At 47.1% G+C, this 18,260-nt stretch overlaps 2 protein-coding genes across 4 annotated transcripts in view; both read left to right on the top strand.

The window, feature by feature from the left end:
- Positions 1-4,057: 4,057 nt before the first annotated feature.
- On the top strand, positions 4,058-10,530 carry NOL12 (nucleolar protein 12). Its single transcript, XM_006258969.4, has 6 exons — positions 4,058-4,167; positions 5,596-5,701; positions 6,213-6,261; positions 6,890-7,032; positions 8,504-8,592; positions 9,703-10,530. Exons 1-6 carry the CDS (start codon positions 4,097-4,099, stop codon positions 9,872-9,874), a joined length of 630 nt encoding a protein of 209 aa, XP_006259031.1. The 5' UTR covers positions 4,058-4,096; the 3' UTR covers positions 9,875-10,530.
- Positions 10,531-15,198: 4,668 nt separating this feature from the next.
- Positions 15,199-18,260, top strand: part of TRIOBP (TRIO and F-actin binding protein) — a 40,602-nt gene continuing 37,540 nt past the window's right edge. Inside the window, exons 1-3 of one of the 3 annotated variants that reach the window (XM_019489528.2) lie at positions 15,199-15,278; positions 16,184-16,340; positions 16,453-16,620. In XM_019489528.2, the coding sequence (XP_019345073.1) occupies positions 16,507-16,620 (114 nt within the window). In that variant the 5' untranslated portion in view covers positions 15,199-15,278; positions 16,184-16,340; positions 16,453-16,506. The remainder of the gene's footprint in view (positions 15,279-16,183; positions 16,341-16,452; positions 16,621-18,260) is intronic. The other 2 variants (XM_059726414.1, XM_059726413.1) reach the window with 2 other exon arrangements.

Raw genomic sequence — 18,260 nt, 5'->3', positions numbered from 1 at the left:
GTTTTTTGTTTTTTTTAAAGGGCCGGGAGCTGTGTCGGGCAGGGCAGTGGGGCTGGGAGAGCAGGTGGGGGTTGGGGGCTCACGGCAGAGGCCCCCATGCAGCGTGGGGCAGTGCCCCCCCCAGCAGCACCCAGTGAACACTGGGGCTTTCTTTTTAAATAACTGGGAGCTGGGGGCGGGGGGGCAGCTATGGGGGTGAGGGCTGGGGGTCGAGGGAACTGGAGAAGCAGGCAGGGGATGGTGCCTGGCAGGAGACCCCCCATGGTCCAGCTCCCTGCTGCAGCCAGCAGGGACTGCCCAAATCGCCAAAGCTCTACGAATCTTTTCCAAATCAATTTGGAGAGCTTCAAATCAATTTGGACCTTTTAATTGGTCCCCTGATTCAATCAGGATTCGGAGATTCGACCACCGAATCGGGCCAAATCTCCTCCGAATCAAATCAGCACCTGAAGCTTCACACAGCCCTACTGGCCTGGCACGTGCTCTTGTCATGGCCAAGACACTTGGCTTGAAGCCCATGCCTTCCATTTGGTAGTTTCAGGTCCATTGCAGATGACCACATGAGATTCACTTACTGTTTTGGAAGAGGATACTTCCCTGGCCAGTGTGATATCATAAGATCATAAGACAGTAGGGAGGGGACCTCATGAGATTTTCTAGTCCAGCCCTATGCCCAAGGCAGAGGATTATCCCTCACTAAATCATCCCAGCCACTGGGCAACGAGGTTGACAAGGAGAGCAGAGTGCAACATTGCCCTCAGCCAGGGGTGGATCCAGGGTGGGTGTACAAGCACAGTAGCAATCCCTTTTGATTCCTGTTCCACCCAAACTTTAAAACCAACTGCCTGGGAGGGGCAGTGGCATTTCTATTCAAGCAGCCCAGACTTCATGGCTCATTACCTTTTCTGTGATTCTTGCTAATCTTTTGCCACTCTGCAGGTGTTAACAATCCACTCTCCTTTTTAATGGTCTTGATGTTTCACTATTCAAACTATCCTTTCTTCTGTAATTTTGCTGCCAGTCAGCCATTCTTGGTAATGTCTCTCTTCTATTTTAGAGCCCTCCAGATTGTTTTGAGCTCTAGCTAAAAACCATAACTCAGGTATGGTCATTTTAACTTAGGCATAGAACTGACTGACAGTGAAGTATTGGAGGCTCATACGCTCAAGACACTTAAGTAGGCTAGATTGTGTTTTATGAATCTGAAAAAGAGATGTATGTTGAACTACAATGACTACAGGACTAATGATACAATATCCTCTGACTCGTTTGCCTAGTTGGTTCTGTGTTTTTAAACTTTAGATATAGATCTATAGAGGTATATATACAGAGAGAGATAGAGAGATATAAAATTATGTATGCATAACTTATTATAAGTTATATATAACTATATATATAACAGTGACTGGGATTTTCATTATATGTAATTAATGAGATATATATTTTTAAAACTTTATATGTATGACTTTAGATGCCTCGTTGGTTGTGGTTTCTAAACTTTATATATACTGGGATTTTCGTTAATATATACATCTCGCTAATGAAAATTCCAGTCACTGGGGTATATATATAACCGCAGTGGCCAAACCACAGCTCATGAGCCGCACACAGCTTGCCGGCACAGTACCTGCAGCTCTCTGGGGCTTCTCCACCAAAGCCCTGCCCAGTTCTCCCCGAGGCGGCTCTGGGAGACACTGGGCTACCTGGGCAGGGGCTGCAGTCGCACCGCTTACCCCAGGGTACACTCCCTGCAGGGAAAGCCAAAGTGGCTCAGCGGTGCAGGGGCAAGGGGTGGTCACCTCCACCCCAGGTTGCTCAGCACACCCTCCCCCACCCCACTCTCCAGCGCTGGTGGAGAATCGGTTGTGGCTCCCAGGGTGAGTAACTCTGGCCACCCTTGATATATAAAGCTTTAAATATATATATATCATCATAGGTGGCAGAAGGCTGGGGCTTACAGGGCTTAGCCCCCTCCTCTCCCCCCAACTAATTTTGCAGCAGTTGGCAACAGCAGCAGCACCACGGTGCCACCATCCTGCAGCACCCAGAGCTTCACACTTCTCTGCCACCGCGTACAGCACCAGCAAGCACCGGCCCCGCAATGGCCCTGAGGGAGGGAGGGACGGGGTCACCCCCGCAAATAATATTTTCTCCTACTGCCTATGTATCTCGTTAACGAAACATATAGATCTCAGTGAAAATCCCAGCCACTGTAAATAGAACAAAGATTGGCCCCTGACAGTTTGCCATCTCTGACAGTACCATGAGGTATATTTTAGTTTTTCTTCCTTATCCAGGAGAAAAAAAATAAATATGCAGGCCCTGATTTTCTTCTTATGGTAGTATAAATTGGGAGTCACCGCACAGAGGAGACAATAGGATTGTAAGTGCAAGAAGAAGCAGGGCCCATAGTACCTCACTACTAGTGACAGGGTTAGAGAAGTCTTTGTGAGCCACCTGGTGCAGGTAAGTAGCAAGGCTGCCTATACACCTACTGCATGGGGAGAATTAGGTGTGGAAGAGGAGGTCTGCAGAGGAGTGTGCAACTACCTTTGTTTTTGCTTTGACCTTAAACTTAAAGTTACAGTGCTAGCCCCCTACCTAGAGAGGTGGTGGATTCCCCATCCTTGGAGGTTTTTAAGGCCTGGCTTGACAAAGCCCTGGCTGGGATGATCTAGTTGGGGATGGTCCTGCTTTGAGCAGGGGGTTGGCCCAGATCAGTGGTTTTCAACCTTTTGTGTACCAGGACCCATTTCTAAACATAGATGGCCAGTCCCACTCCAGCGCCCCTCACTCCTGACCCACTGCCCCCCAGCCCCAGTCCCCAGTGTGTGGGGCACTGGGGGTGGGAGGGAGGGAGGGAGGGCCCCAAGCAGCCCCTTGCAGGCTGTAACTCTGCCAGCCTGCAAGGAAAAAGCCACGGTTTGCCACATTTTTCTCCTTTAAAGGAGAACCCATTTTGTTGATCCATTTTTAGCTTGTTGTCACCCTTTCATATATTCCTGTGACCCACTTTTAGGTTGCAACCCACGGGTTGAGAAACACTGGCCTAGGTGCCCTCCTGAACTCCCTTCCAACCCAACCCTCATTTTCCATGATTCAACCTTCCCAGTAAACAAGGGCATTTGTCTCCAAAAGCTTGCAAAGAACAATTTTTTTTCCACTATTCAGCTGGTCTAATAAAATAAACCACCTTTTCCCGAAGGCAGGCTAGGTTCCTTGGGTCGATGCGATCTCTTTCATTACACCCAAGGAGTTGGAACAAAGTGCTCTGCAAGCTTTCAGGCACAAGCGCCCTTCCTCAGGCATAAAGTGCTAAAACAAAGTTTATTTCCCACCTAGGGGAACTTTTGACCCTCTTTAATTTTCCCAGAGCCTGAGGAAGGAAATGGATCACCAAAATGGATTAACAAAATGCATTTGAGCCTGAAAGCTTGCCAAAAAAAAAAAAAATTCTTTTTCTTTTTTTGCAGTTTCTTGATTGCTCTAATAGAAGGCATCATCTCTGAACCAAAAGGTCTAGGGTTTTGCATTTCCTTTAGTCTCAGGCTGGCACGGCTACCAAATACACCAGTTCTTCAGGCAAAGGGAGACTCCCATTTACCCAAAGAACCTTGTTTTGGGTTTTTTGGGGGGGTTTGTTTTGCAAATACATATACATATATACAAAACAAAAAAACAAAAACCAAAACAAGGTTCATATATATGTAAACTCTACCTCCAACACTCCACCAAGTAGCTGTGGTGGTTCACTTGGCAGATCAAAGCAGACAGTTATTAAAAAACCCCTGTCTGAGCATACCAGTAGCTTCTGGTTTCTGAACGGAAGAAAAGCGGTGCCGTGCTAGCTGTGAGGATGCTCCCCCCATGCCCTCAGCGCCCCCCGAGGAAAGCAGAGCCAGAGCACAGCAGCGAACATCCCTCCACCCAACCCGGGCACGCGTGCTGGAACAAACTCCGCCTACTCCCGCCTCGGACCCGGGCGGGGCGGGGCCCTCTAGCTGCTGCTGCTGCAGCAGCAGCAGGGGGGAGGGGTGAGGCGGGGTCACGTGGTTCGGGGCGGGACGACGCAGGCGCAGCGCGGGCGCGGGCCGGCATGGGGCGCAGGAGGCCTGTTGGGCGTGGGGAGCCGCGGCGGGCTGTGGTCTTCGATGAGGAGCAGCGGCGGTGAGCACCTTCTGCCGCACCCACGAGGCAGGCAGTCCCCTGCCTCGCCCTGGGGACACTTCATAGGAGCTTGAGCAGAGGGGGTCTGCGCGGGGCGGCCTGGTCCCCACCCCATGGAGAGCTTCGGGCCGTGCTGAGCTGGGCCCCTGCCTCCTGCGGGTGCTGGAAGGGGCAAGGCACCCGGTGATTCTCAGCCGGGGTTCCCGTCAGGTCCCTGTAAGGCAGCCCTGCTCTCCGAGCACACCTCTGCACCGTGTGGGAGAAAAACCCTGGTGCTTCCAAGAGGAACCCACAAGGCCGGTGGTGTTCCGAGCCCGGCTCTCTGCTGCCGGAAAACTGCTCCCTTCTCTCCTCCTAGTCGAGAAGTGAGCAGAAGCTCAGTGCTGGTGTTTTTTCTGCGGGTATCTGGAGTCTGTTGGAGGGTACCCTGCATCTGTGATGATGGGGAACTGCTGGCCTAACTTGCACCGTGCCTGTTTTTTTTTCACTCAGCACGGAGCCTCACGGTGCTGGGGAAGCTGACAGCTTAGCCAGAGTCTGAAAGGAGTGGGTGGGCCCAAGTCTTGGAGAGAAGGGGCATCAGGAGTGGTTGAGCGCGGGAGTGAGGGGCATGGGTTCTGAATTGGAACTTCCTCCACCTTAAATGCCAGCATTGAGGTTGCAAGTGAGAGAGGAACCGGCGGGTGGGGGGTGGTAAACCCTGGTCATACCCAGTTCACTCTCCTGTTCAGCACCTGATCTCTGCCTGGTGACAAGCCTTTTGATATGCCTAGTGGATCATGGGCTTGGGCCTATCAAGGAGCAACTATAAGCCTCCCTTAGTAGGGAGGCCACTGGGGACATACCAGCTGATTTTTGAGGGATAGCTAAAGAGAAAACAGGGACAGGAGTGAGGTCAAAGTTTTAAAACAAGTGCAGAGTACACCAGACGATGCTCACTAGCCCCCAAATGCATCCAAGGAGCCAGTGGACACTGCCCAGTAAAACTCTGCCTGGAGATGAGAGCGAACCAGAGACAAGAAAATGGCCCTGCAGTCCCTTGGGTCCTCCCAGCAAGAGTCTCCTGCCTGGCTAGGTAGACAGCTAGCTTGGCTAAGCTAGGAGGAGGTTGACTAGGAGGTCCCTGGACTTAGTGGGGTTATGGATGGGGAGTGCATAAACAAAAAGGTATGGGTAGTAGTGGAGCCAAAACCTCAGCAAGAGGTTGCGGAGGAAGTGGTGGATGGGCTGCAGCCTGGCACACTCGAGGTAGGCATGCAGCTGGGTCTCCTTTTGCTTGTACAAGGGGCAGGTGTCGGGGGAGTCTGTGAAGCATGCCAGGTACGCACCCATGGCAGTGGCTCTATGGAGAATACTGGGCGAAATGGACTTGTGGTCTGACCCAGTATATGGCAATTCTTATGTGCTTATGTTGTTTTTATGTTGCAGAGAGTACCTGACTGGATTCCACAAGCGGAAAGTAGAGCGAAGGAAAGCAGCTGTGGAGGAAATCAAACGTAAACTGAAAGAAGAGCAAAGGAAGATGAAAGAGGAGGTATTGTTTCTCCATGGGCTTGTGTGGCTAGCTGGTTAGAAGTGGTGATTCAAGGTTTTATGGTCAGGGTTGCATAGTATGTCTGGGGGACCCCATCTGGAATTGCAAGGGGGATGCAGGCACAGGTAAAATGTATTTGTTAAAAGGATGCCAGAGAGGAACAAGGCAGGAATGGAGTTAGCCAGAGGTTTTGCAGGAGAAGGGTTGTGTGGTTCAGCAGGGCTGCGTGGTGGTTCCAGGACCACAAGGACAGGCAGAGGGTGTTGGGAGGGCAGACATGAGGTACACAGACAGGGGTGTTAATGGAAGGAGTTTAGGCAGCACCTTTTCTGGAAGCTGTAGCCCATACTGTCAGTATAAGAATTCTCAACTCCTTAAACTGTTTTGCAGCTTCCTCTAGCCCTCTTGTAGAGGGTGGGGTGTACCCATGTGCTGTGGGCTTTAAGAGTAGGGGGCATAGATGGCAGCTAGTAAAATAGAAGTACTGCAATGATTTTTGCTTCCTTTTTAGCGGCACAAGGAGTACCTGAAAATGCTGACAGAGAGAGAAGAGGCTCTTGGTGAGTGTTTCCTCCCATGGTTGATGTTGTTTGCTAGACGTGAAATGGTAGTCTGAGGTTTGCAAGAAATTGGCTAGGGTGCTGAACCTAGAAGGAGAGGTTGTAATTTGAGGCTCAATCTGATGCTTTAGGGTTTTATTTTCTGTTTTGCCATGGGGATATGTATCCATTCTTCTAGTCCCTGGGAATGGTGGGAGTTGGGAGTACAGCAGAGACTCAGCAGTAATGGCATCTTATTACTCCTGTGTCTCACTGAGAAGCAGTGGTGAGGTGCTTTGAAGAACAACCCCTCATTCACTGGCTGGAAGGAGGGTGGCTGCATATTGTAGAAGTGACAGGCATATTGTATGTAAAGGAATAACTTAGAGAAAATCCTTAAGGTCCTGTTGGCGTGTAACTCCATTTGTGAAGAGAGACTATGTTTGCTTGTAGTGAACTGTTACCTGCCTCTATTACTTCAGACTTGCAGCCTTTCAACTCTCAGTGGCCAACTTACAAGATTTGGGGTCTCCACCCCTCAGAGCTTAGTAAACGGAGTTAGAGTGTTTTAGCTTGAGATGCCCAGCTGGTCTGTGTAAGACTGTACATGCCTCTCCTGCATGGACAATAGAGTATCTCCTCTCTGTAGATGAGGCTGATGAGCTGGAGCATTTGGTGACATCCCAGACAGAGTCTGTGAATATTGATCACCCAAACCACACGGTAACAGTGACCACCATCAGTGACCTGGACCTCTCGGGAGCACGCCAACTAGGACTTACCACTCATGAGGTAGGATTATTTGCTGTGGATCTCATCCAGTCTTTGCTGCATTAGCCTTAATAATTCCTGAGGCTGGCTTTATGGGACCAGTGTTCCCTAAATATGGCAGTAGATAGCTTGCTCAGCACCTTACAGGAACAGAGGCAAGAAGAGGAGGAATGAGTAACTTCTACATTCTTCCCCAGCTTGTGCTATTAGTCCATGAGTAGGAGCAAATCCTTTGTCCTAAGGACTCCCTCCCATCCAGACTTAAGTTATTTATTCTGTTATAAACTTAATGTTGTTGATAGCCCTTGAGAAAGCTGTAGCCCCACAACAGATATAACGTAATTATCAAGACTCTCGCCTTCCTCTGCATGGCCCCACCACAACGTCTGATTCCTGTCCTGGGGAGATCACCTTTACAGTAGGGAAGGAGGAGTTTCTGGTCTCCCTGACCCATTCAGTTCTTGGCCTCCCTGTTGAGACTGTGAATAAAAAGCCCAATTATTTCTGGTTACAGTGGTTTCCATTCTGGGGAAACCTGGGAGCTCAGTTGAGTTCTCAAACTCATTTTGTAGGGACCTTCAAATATTATTTAGCTGGAAACACCTTGTGATCCCTATAAGCCATGGCTGGATTCATAGCTCAAGCACCCACCCAAAAAAATTAGCTGGTACTCAGCCTCCACGAGCCACAGCCATTTTGGTTTTACATATTAGATCTCTATGGCTACTTGCAGACCTTAAAAAACAAAACGAACAAACCGTGCTTTACAGAAGAAGTAGTGTGTTACTTCAGCCAGGCTCTGCAGTGTTAATACAGATTGGGCACTTCAGCAGGGCTTTTTGGCACTTTTAGCTAAAAGTTGATTCAGTCACCTATTAGATAAAAGTGCCAAAAAAGTCCCATTAAAGTGCTCAATATTTACAGGCACTGCAGAGCCAGGTTGAAGTAACGTGCTGTCTCTTCTGGGCATGCGTTAGACTTGGTGCAGGAAAGCACCGAGTTTAAAATAAAGCTCTGTTTTGGGCGGGGAGGGGGGTTATATCTGCAAGCACCCATGTACAAAAACCAAAGTCAGTGCCTGTGACTGGATTTGAACTGGTAAGAGAGGAAAGGTCCCCAAGCTGTGGAGTGAATCTTGTAGCTTTTTAAGTGCATCTTCTCTTCCCAAAATCCACTTGGGTTTCTTCTTTAAAAACTACTAGGTTTAAGTCCTAATAAAACTTGGGATCTAAAGGGAAGTAGAATCATTTAAAAATTGTGCCTTGGAGTGGAAGAGCATTTTGGTTCTCCTTGGTGTGATTTTTCTTTTGGTCTGTGGGCACAGGCTACAAAGCGAGGCATTCAGAACCAGACAGTGAGGGATTTGAATAATTTGAGAACAAGTTGGTCCAGGAAGGATGTTTTACAAAGTGGCTGTGAGAATGAGCACTGTACAACCACGGAAACCACCTAACACTGGGTAGTCTGATCTGTTATGTTTTCTGATTTTTAGGAAAATGCTGACTCTAGGGAAGAGGAGACAACAAGCAGGCCCACGAAAGTATTGCCCAAGAAGTCTGGTGATCCTTTGTTTTCCCAGAGGTGGGTATAGGACATCACGTGTCTACTTCTACCTTGGCCCAGGGATTATCAACCAGGGTGCTGCAGGATCCTTTTAAGGGTATTGTACAATATCAACACTGTTTAGTGTGCAAATGCATACATGTGATTTGCAAGATAAACACGAAGATTTCAAATAAGAATCTGTAGTGTCAAAACCATTCTGACCTATTGTGGTCTCTCTGAATTCTTTGCAGCAGAAGAATTGCTCTAATATTTTTTCTGTAGTCAAAAAAGAAATAAAACAGAGCTGGCATTTTCCAAAGGGTGCTTTGACTCTAGTATGGAGTACCTTGACTCTAACAAGGATGAGAACCACTGCTGTGGCATCTCACCTACCCACTCTTCAGTGTGGAGATCTGGACCAGATGAATGGGTAGACGGGAAGGTGTTTTATTTTCACTTGGGAGTTGCTTTCATTTCTTTTTTATTAAGCTGCTGTTATGCGAATAAGCAACCAGTAGGGGGCACCTGCAAAACACAAGTATAGTGAGGCTGTGGAGCTCTCTGGTAGTTTTAATGCTTCCAGTGCATCTTGTAGGGTGGTAATTATCTGGTCATATGGGTCCTCCTGACAGCAGCCAGAGGAGATCAAAGCAGTGTGCCTGGAAGCTTTGTCCTCGATTGAAAAGTCAGCCCCCTTTTCAACAGATGTTGCAAAATAAGAGAATAATGCAAAGTAAAATGTTTCACTGAAGTGGGTCACAGGATTTTGGAGCTTAAGTCTCTGGCATTCTCTGCATTTCTCAGTACCCAGGGTCTAAAGCTGATTTGACATCACAGGGAGGTATTCAGCTCCAGAGTGGCTGGACTTTGCTCCATTTTGGGAGGGTAATGTTTTCTGTTACATACTTTGAGTGCAAGCTCTTTGGGGCAAGGACTGTCTTTGTGCTCTTAATATGGTGTCTCGACCATTGGGATTCGAGCCCATAGCTAAGGCTCTGCATTACTGTAATGCACACAATAGCATGATTCCCCTGCTCCACTTTCAAGGGTGACCCGCTCTGATGGTAGTAGCAGTAATCCTCTTGCGCTGCCTTGTCCCTCCATCTGTGGTCCCAGAAACTCTCTCTCTGTCTCCACCTTGTACAGGATCTCTTTGCTCACTGCCTCGCTGCATACACGCAACCAGAAAAAAGCTAAGGGAAAGCGGCTGAGACATGGCCAAGACTCGCACAAGAAAAACCAGAAACCTAGTACTGGACGGACCAGCAAGTCCCAGCGCCGGAAACTGACTGGCAGACTGAGACATAACCAAGACTGAAGGACAAACTGGAGTGGAAAAGATCTGCCAGGATAGGTTCTGCATTTGGAGTTGGTCTCTAGCCTGTTGTGGAAGAGGACTTTCCTTGATGGGATTCTTGGTCAACAAGCAATGCAATGGAAGCCCCTCTTGTGGCCTCTTGGTCTGGGAAATGTACATGTGCAGGCTCTGAACCCAGGCCCATGAGGTGAATATTATTCACCATTATTTCCATTATTGTGGAAAGTAATTACCACAATGAACTATCTTATGTGCCGGGCAGTGTGTTATCTCTTACGCCTGTTGGCAGGCTGTGGATTAATTTGGACTCTGTCCTTTGTGCATCAGTCCATCTGTTCCCTAGACTTCCCTTTCCCAAGGAAAGAGTGGGAAATCTTGTTCCTTGCCTTACAAAATGGAAGAGACAGATACAGGGCAAACCATATTAGGATGGTTTGTAGTGCAAGAGAGGGCTTTGCTTCCACCCACATTCACATTACCTGCTGTATAATTCCTCCTCTCCCAAAAAGACTGTGCGCCAACTTCAGCATTTTGTGTGTTCCTTGTGCAGAGTTACATCCGAGTGCAAGGGCACATCCCCTTCTGCAAATAACCAGATTTTTTGATAACTTCTCTGGGTGCATATCTTTATAAACAGCCATTTGTAAGAAAGCAAACGTGTGTGTGTGACTTACTAGAAGTGGAAGGGTAACCTAGCTGGGGAGAGGTGAGGTGTTTGGAAGGTCTTGGAGTCTCCAGCTCATTACTGCAAGAGAGGGAACATTTGGGAGATTATTTCAGTGGTGAAATGACAATGAGTCACTTGCTGCTGTCAGTGACCCAATGTCATAACAGCCCCCGGGGTAGTATTGAACTCCCTAATGTGCTTCCCCCAGTTGTGCAATTCTGCCCATATTGGTAGGAGGGGGCAGAGACCTCCCTTACTGCAGTGGTCAGCATCTGCCCCCTCACGTGGACTTTGCATAATGCTCCATTTGCAAATACATAGTCGAGTACCTGCACTTTACCCAGACTCAGAGTAAACATTGCCCAGGAACTGCCTGTTCTATGTTTTTCACACTTCATTAAGGCTTGTTACTTTGTTTCCCAAAGTCCTTGGGCCAAGGCTGCCTTGAAACAATCCTCTCCTAGCAGTTTGCACCCATTATGCTGTTAAAAGAGCACCAGTTAAATTACAAGGTAGACATCCTAGGCACTGAAATGGTTTACACACTTTAGCTGATAGCCAGTGTTTGTTTATAACGTAAGCAGTGGGTAGAAAATCAGGACTGATGTAATGTTCGGCAGTTAAGCACATGTATCCACTTATCTAATAGGCATATCAGTGGAGTACATTTTATGTTGCAGCATTTAGTTGGAAAGGAACTCTTTAGTGTTTCTGTAGCTTATCTCTAACATTATGCAGGAGTTAGGGGAATGCTAATGGTGAAACCTAGAGAGAATCCTAAAAGGTTAAAAGGAGAAGAAGCTTCTGCCTAACTGCAAGTGATAAAATGTCTGTCCTTATGTGCACTTTACCTATCCCTGCGGTACCACAGTGCTAACTCTGAGGCTTCTGGAGAAGTAAATAATGATACTCCTTAAAATGAGTTATGTACAGTGACTTGAGCACCCCAGATGTTCCCTAATTCCCTTCACACCTAACCTCAACCTTTCAAAAAAAAAAAAAAAAGCCAAAGCAAATTGTGTTTTGAATTAAGGCAATGGGGGCCAGCCTTTTTGGCAGGCATGTCGCAAGTTACCTCTGCCCCCTCCCAAAGTGCCACTCTGATCCTTTTCCCTTAATTGAACTCCTGCTCTTCTTTCTGTTCCCTGAGCAAGCTGCTACTCTGCTTTCTGCTTCCTGCTCTGTCTGCCACTGTGCTGCCTGTCTCCTCTCCAGTCTGCTACATGCCACACAGGTTGCCTGTGGCACCCATGCTGTAGGTCAGCCACTTCTGAAATAGGCAGTAGTCCAGTAGTGCTACCATTTCTTTCAGTGCCACATTGCTGTCCTCTGCATGCACCTTGTGGTAGGCTGTATTCAACCTCAGGAGCTCTCTTTTGCATAAAAGTCAGTGTGGGGTATTTGACAGTCCTCCCATCAGCTGAGTCATTTGTCGTTCCTTCACAACAGACTTGTGTTACTAGGCTAGGTAAACTTTAAATAAGGGGTCAACTTCTCCTGGTGGCTTGTGGTTCTGCAGTGCGCTGTACAGCATAGGTAAAGCAGGGAAGAGAGGACAGATGGCTTCATTGTTAATAGACCAGGCCAAGACTCTGAAGCTCTCCTTTGCTGGGGATTCCTCGATGACCTTGCGCAAGTCTCTTAAGTACTGTCCCTTTTCCCCACCTGTGGAATGAGGGTGATAATCCTCTCACCCATGGTCAGTGTGACTGAAAGCTCTTTAGGCATAGGAACTGTTTTTGCTACCCTAGCAGGCTTGGTGTTGGTTGGGGCTTCTGGATGCTACTGTAAGAACGCAGGCTCAGAAGGGACTTCCTAGTCTGCCAGCTTCAGTCTACTGTATTCACAGGCACTCATGTACCTGAGGAATCCCCAAAATCCCTGATTTGAACCCTCACATGCCACTAATTATGAAGTACATTACCCAAAACACCACCCATGCCATATAACATGCTGTAGGTAAAGGCAAAGGTGATGAGGTCACTGCTAATGTCCTGTCACTGCAACAACAGGGAAATCTGACTTATGCTCTGGTGATTAAATAAGGACTATGCCCTGTGTGACAGTAAGGAACTACCCTCACAAATCATGTCAATCTGAAATCCCTCCTGACACCAAATGTGGTATTTGGTAAGACTCTGAGCAGATGACCAGGAAAAGAGCTGGGGGTCTAAACCAGTGCATCAGGATTGGACCATGCACTGCCTTTACCCAGTCCTACATGGGGGGATTCGGCTCCAGGGGCCCTGTGCTGCCTCTGTCTGTCCCAGTGTACCAGGATCAGGCCCTGCATGCAGCATGGTCTGCAAGCCATATGACACTGTGCCAGTGCAGAGATACCAAAGATTAGATGATCAGAAAATTCATCCAAGATGATTTTTTGTTTTGTTTTAGTGGTTGTGGAGAAAATAATTTCACTTCTGTAGTGAGTAGCTGACACATGTTTTGTTGGTCAAGTACCAGTATGTATTAAAGAGGGATTGTAGAAGAGAGAGAGAGTCCTGCATCTAGTAAATCTTATGGAAAGCATTGGAAAATGTGCAGAGGCAAACATGCTTGAAAAATTCAAAAGGGGTTTAAATACTGAGGCTTGGAATGCTGATTTATGAAGGGCCCATCCTAGGGGAGGAGAGCAGAGCAGTTGTGTTTGGTCATAAAGCAATGCTCCACCCTGATCAGACCTTGCCAGAATCTACCATTTGCCTCAGAACTTTTCATCTGAATCTGAGCTTTCTTTTCAATAAAATTATATTGCCAGATCTTATGGTGGTGAGCAATGTGTTAAAAAATAGGAGGTGTAAACCTGAGGCAGTGTTGCCTTGACATGTGAGCTACCCCGATGAGCTTAATAGGTCAGTGCTTTCTAATGTGCTGTCAGTCACTTTAGAAGAAATATCCAGCTAATAGGGATATGGAACAGACATAAAACACACCTGCTTTCACAATTGTTCCAAACCTCCAGTATCTCTTTTCCAGCCTTCAAAACCACCAGCTCCTATCTGAGAACTTCTATGGATGTGTATTATCAGTATAAAACCAATGTTATATGGAAAACTGAAAATATGGGCACTATAAAAACATAGTTTACTCTCAGAATTGCCAGCATAACTCTACTGTGTTCCTTTTTGTGTTTAATTGATTCAAAGTCCATGTTCTGTAATGAAGATGAAATTACTGTATGGTCTGCAGTCTGCTGTACCACAGTCTCTCACAACCCACCTGTATAGCTGATTTGGAATCAGATTGCCCCAGGGGCCGTTAAGACATGGTCATGAACAGGTAAGGGAAGCTAAGTAGATAAGTACTTGCCAAATGTATCACAGTCCAAGCAAGCTAGGCATTGATTTTCTGCAACTAGCACTAGGGACATGTGAATGGGGTATCCTAAAAAAACCAAAAACAACTGTCTGAAGAAAAACATGACCCCTTGAACTATAGTAAATCTGCTCTAACCCAGGAAATCTTACCCTGGTTCCAGTCCAGGGTAATTTCCTCTCCCTAGGACCCTGGGTAGTTTCTTCTCAGGACAGCTGATTGCTTGTGAACAGACTTTCGCCTCAATATTCTCTGTTTGGAGGCAGTTCTGTTTGTGGGGCTGTGGCCTAGATATTCCCAAATGTTGCTTAGAGAGCCTCCTTCAAGCAGCACTAGTTTTCTTCCAGTTGCTTAGACACACTTCAGCCATTTTGGAGTGAATGTCTTTGAAATGTGATCATACTAGCAGAAATTAACATGACAGTACAGTTCCTCAGCTAAAGAGGAAATGCTGTAATCAGTTTCCTGCCTAGGCATATACATGCAAACCTATGCCTGCAGGGTTACTTGTGCATATGCATGCCCTGTAGCTTTGCATAGAAGGATGACATACTTCCACCCTGGTTTATGGGTGCTTGAGCTTATACATTCATGAATAGGCAGAGTGGACTTTTGAATCCTTTTCAGATTTATTCAGGTTTCTGTACGTCTGTGATTAGACACAAGTTCCAGGTGATATTTATTCATTTACATGGAGAAGCAGCTGTTAGAAAGAGCTGGGTGATTCTGCTGAGAGGATGTGCAGAAACCTGTTAGACCCCTGCTGTGTGGTGATCTTACCCCCAGCATATCTCATGTCTTAAGTCTCATGGGCTTGTATTAAGTCCAGATCAAGAAAGAAGGAGGGGTGGGGAGAAGCAGCTAAATCAACGGAAGAGGAGGACAGGGCTGTCTGCATATGAAGAAAGGAGATGGTGAACTACAAGTGGAAGAAGCTAGGGGGGGGGGGGCGGAAATACTTTTGCATCTTGTCATCAAAAGCATCTTTTTTCCTACCGGAAGAAAAAATTAACCCTACGACAGCTAGACCAGTGATGCAAATAGAAGGGAGGAAGCAAAGCTCTCCCCAATAAAGCCCACAATAGTATGCTTGGTGTCACTGCATCATGGGTTATAAAGCTTTCAAGAAAAGGAAATTAAACTAAAAAAAAATCCCCAAATTACAACACCCAGCATAGCTCTGGGGGCTTAGTTCCTACCCCCACCCTCTTATGAAGGGGGCCATTCAGGGTGTAATAAATATTCAAATAAGCTACCTCCAGCTAACCTATCAAAAATAGACTGGGGGTGTGGCCTCTCCTACTTACCAGGGAAAGTTTGTGTTGGTTGTTTGAAAGGAAAAAAAAAAGGTAGCGGTGTATGAGTTGAAGCTGGAGCTTGAGCTACTGGTGCAAGGTAACAGCTACCCAAGGAAGGAGAGAGGTGGGTCTGCCATATCGGCCTTCCTTCTAATGTTAGCCATTGTGTTACAGTGTTAGAAATTGATTGAATCTGTTAATAATGGCCCTTCTGCATAGATCTTAAAGCATTTTACAAAGAGAGAGTACCCTTATTCCCATTTTACAGAGGAGTAAGCTGAGGCAAAAATGCTGTGCTCAATTTAATGAAAGCCTTTTTTAAAATTCTGAGACACAGATAAAGAGTGGCTGTAAGGTTCTCCTCACACTCCCAAGCAAATGGCTAAATATATTCTCGTGCTTAACCAGGATTCATGGCAAATTAAAAACCAGTCTGTGGGACTAAGGAGTGTGTGTTGCATATTGTTTGCCTCTTTGTGAGTTGTTACAATAATTGTTCTAACAAAACAACATCATAATCTTGTTTTCACAATTGCCTTTGGGAGGGTGCTATGGGAAGAAAATATTTCCTCTAATCAGTCAGATATGTTGATTCAGATTCCCTTTTTATGAAAAGAGAAGCTGCATGTCAGTGCCAGTGATATTGTAGCCCACTGTTGACAGACGGAGCTTGGCAGAGTAGCATGGGGTAAGATGCTTCACAGGAAGGGTATTGGACATGGCAACTTTGAGTATCAGCTCATGCTGGGATGGGTAAGTCTCTGGGAAGTAGAGCTTGACTCCCATCCTAAGGGTGTTCATTGCTCTTTTGTGGCACTAGCTGTCCCACAGTTCTAAATTATTTTCATTGACAGATTAGTTTAGGAAAGCCTTAAGAATTTTAGAAACGTACCTAATTGCTTGTAGGTATTTTGTATGAGCACGTAATCATTCAGGACAATCCTCCTGCTTGTCCTCTTAAAGGAACTCTGGATAAGAAATGCTGGTAGTATAATAATAGGATATTAATATATTCCCTTCCTCCTACAGAACACACTAATGATAAGCGTTCTGCTAGTGACAACTGAGGTGATGCAGTTTCCTTTTCTGAAAGAACCCCAGATTGGAGCCCTCCTTGCATGTCAATGCTGACATACAGATGAATTCTTCAGAAAATCCAAGATTCAGGCATTCTCCTTTGGAGACAGTGAGCATCTCTGAAAAGAAAGTTTCCCCTCCTAAAGAAGGCTCATGGCAGAACACCAGAGTCTTGAAATGTCCTGCCTTCTGCTCTTCTTATCTTTGCTTTTCTTTTCCAGTCAACCTCCGGAGTACAGCACACCTAAGGAAGCTTCCTGCCCCTGTCGTGGGATATGGCAGAGTCAGTAGATAATGCTCTTTGTGAGAAGTTTGAGGCCAATGCATTCGCTAAACACCGCTGCCAGAACTGTTATCAAGCTGCTGGTGTTCACCAGCACAATAACCAGGTGAGCTTATCACCTGCCCCAGAGGGCTATGAATCTTTCATGAGAGGACCTATTGTTTTGGGCTTTGGCTGCCTGAGTTTTCTTAGATGGAAATTCCCAGCACAGGGGCCCAGAGGGACTTTTTGTTTTTTTTGGATTTCACTGAAGAGGATGTAAGGGGAGAGATTTCAGAAGTGCACCAGATCCATTATGTAAACATGTCCCAGTGCCCTGATAATCCTTGATGGAGGTCCAGTATTGGTGGGGAAGGAGGGATGGACTGGAGCAGAATGCAGAATCTCAAGACTAGAATAGCAGGAGGTATTGATGATCATGACCCAGATTGGGAGGCAGGGGTGGAAGGGGGCAGGACCAAAATGGCAGGACCTGATGCAGGTTGTGACTGAGTTGTAGTCTGAAACCTGTGCAGTAAGAGTGTGTTCCATGTTTAAAATCTTCCCTTTGCCAGTGGGAAGATGAAAGGCATTGGTGCCGAACATGGAAAGGACTCCAAGCCTTTCACATCCTGATTGTGTGTGTCAGCCCAAGTTAGTGGTCACTGAAAGTCTGATGGCTTTTGATGCCTATGTCACTGAATATATCAGTGGTTCTCAATCCGTTTAGACTGAAGGCACCCCTCATTAGACCAGAAGCTCCCCAGCCAACTCCCAGTTTTCTCTAATTTTTTGACTGCAGGAAAATAATAGAGCAATTCTCCTGTTGCAAAGAACTCAGAAAGACCTCAACAGTGCAAAATGGTTTTAACATTATGAATTCCTATTTGAAATCTCTGGGTTTAACTTGTGAATCATGTTTGCACACCTAACAGTGCTGACCATGTGTCACACCATGTGGCACCCTTGAAAGGAACTCAAGACACCCCGGGGTGCCACGGCACCTGGTTGAGAATCGCTGGAATACACCACTGCCACTGACTCTGATCAGCCCCCTTGCTGGCAGTGTCTGCACCTAGAACTGAATCAAGGAGACTCAGCTTGTCTCTTGCCCCTAGAGCCAGGGTGGGGGGTTAGCAGCGCTGAGTGCTGGTGAAGCTCACATTACAGCAACCTCCACTGTACCTGTCTGGGGGGATGAAGAACTTAACTTTGATCCCCATGGCTGTCAATCCAGTGCATTTCTACAGTGCTCAGTGTACAGAAGCACTGACAGCCAGGTGTGTCATCGGTCAGCTGCTGGGCCTGCTGCTCGCTAGGGGAGTGTGATGCTCCATCCCATGCTGGGGGGTGCTAGGTGGTTTCATGTTAGCACAGGGTTTCGTGTTGTTCATTGTTCTCTGGGAGCGATTGGCCCAGGATTATGAAATAATAATGAGGCTCCCTCTCTCTCTCTGGCCCTGAGCCTCTAGAGTTACCTCTGCCCTGCCTGCGATCTGCTCAGAGCCGTCTCCTCTGAGCGAATCCTGGCGTGGGCAAGACAATGGAGGGAAAGCGGCGCTGACAGCTAGGCTGCTAGGAACCTTCCCTCTTGCTGCTTGTAAGCTGTGAAGGTAACTGGGCTGGGGAGGAGAGGCCAGCACCCTGGGGAAATGCCAGAGCTCTCACAGGGCCAGTCCGAGAGGGGCTTTGTCTCCAGGCCTCCATTCTGAGTACGCTTCCCACCCTGCTCTGCTGCACATGGCGCCTTGTCAAAAATCCACCAGG

The sequence above is a fragment of the Alligator mississippiensis genome, chromosome 4 (genome assembly GCF_030867095.1).
Source record: "Alligator mississippiensis isolate rAllMis1 chromosome 4, rAllMis1, whole genome shotgun sequence".
Classification (NCBI taxonomy): Eukaryota; Metazoa; Chordata; order Crocodylia; family Alligatoridae; genus Alligator; species Alligator mississippiensis.
This window is presented reverse-complemented; position numbering and strand designations above follow the sequence as displayed.

Coding starts and splice junctions, on each gene's coding strand:
- NOL12 (XM_006258969.4), top strand. CDS start 4,097: ATGGGGCGCAGGAGGCCTGTTGGGCGTGGGGAGCCGCGGCGGGCTGTG. Junction 4,168..5,595: donor TTCGATGAGGAGCAGCGGCG/GTGAGCACCTTC, acceptor TTTATGTTGCAG/AGAGTACCTGACTGGATTCC. Junction 5,702..6,212: donor AAAGGAAGATGAAAGAGGAG/GTATTGTTTCTC, acceptor CTTCCTTTTTAG/CGGCACAAGGAGTACCTGAA.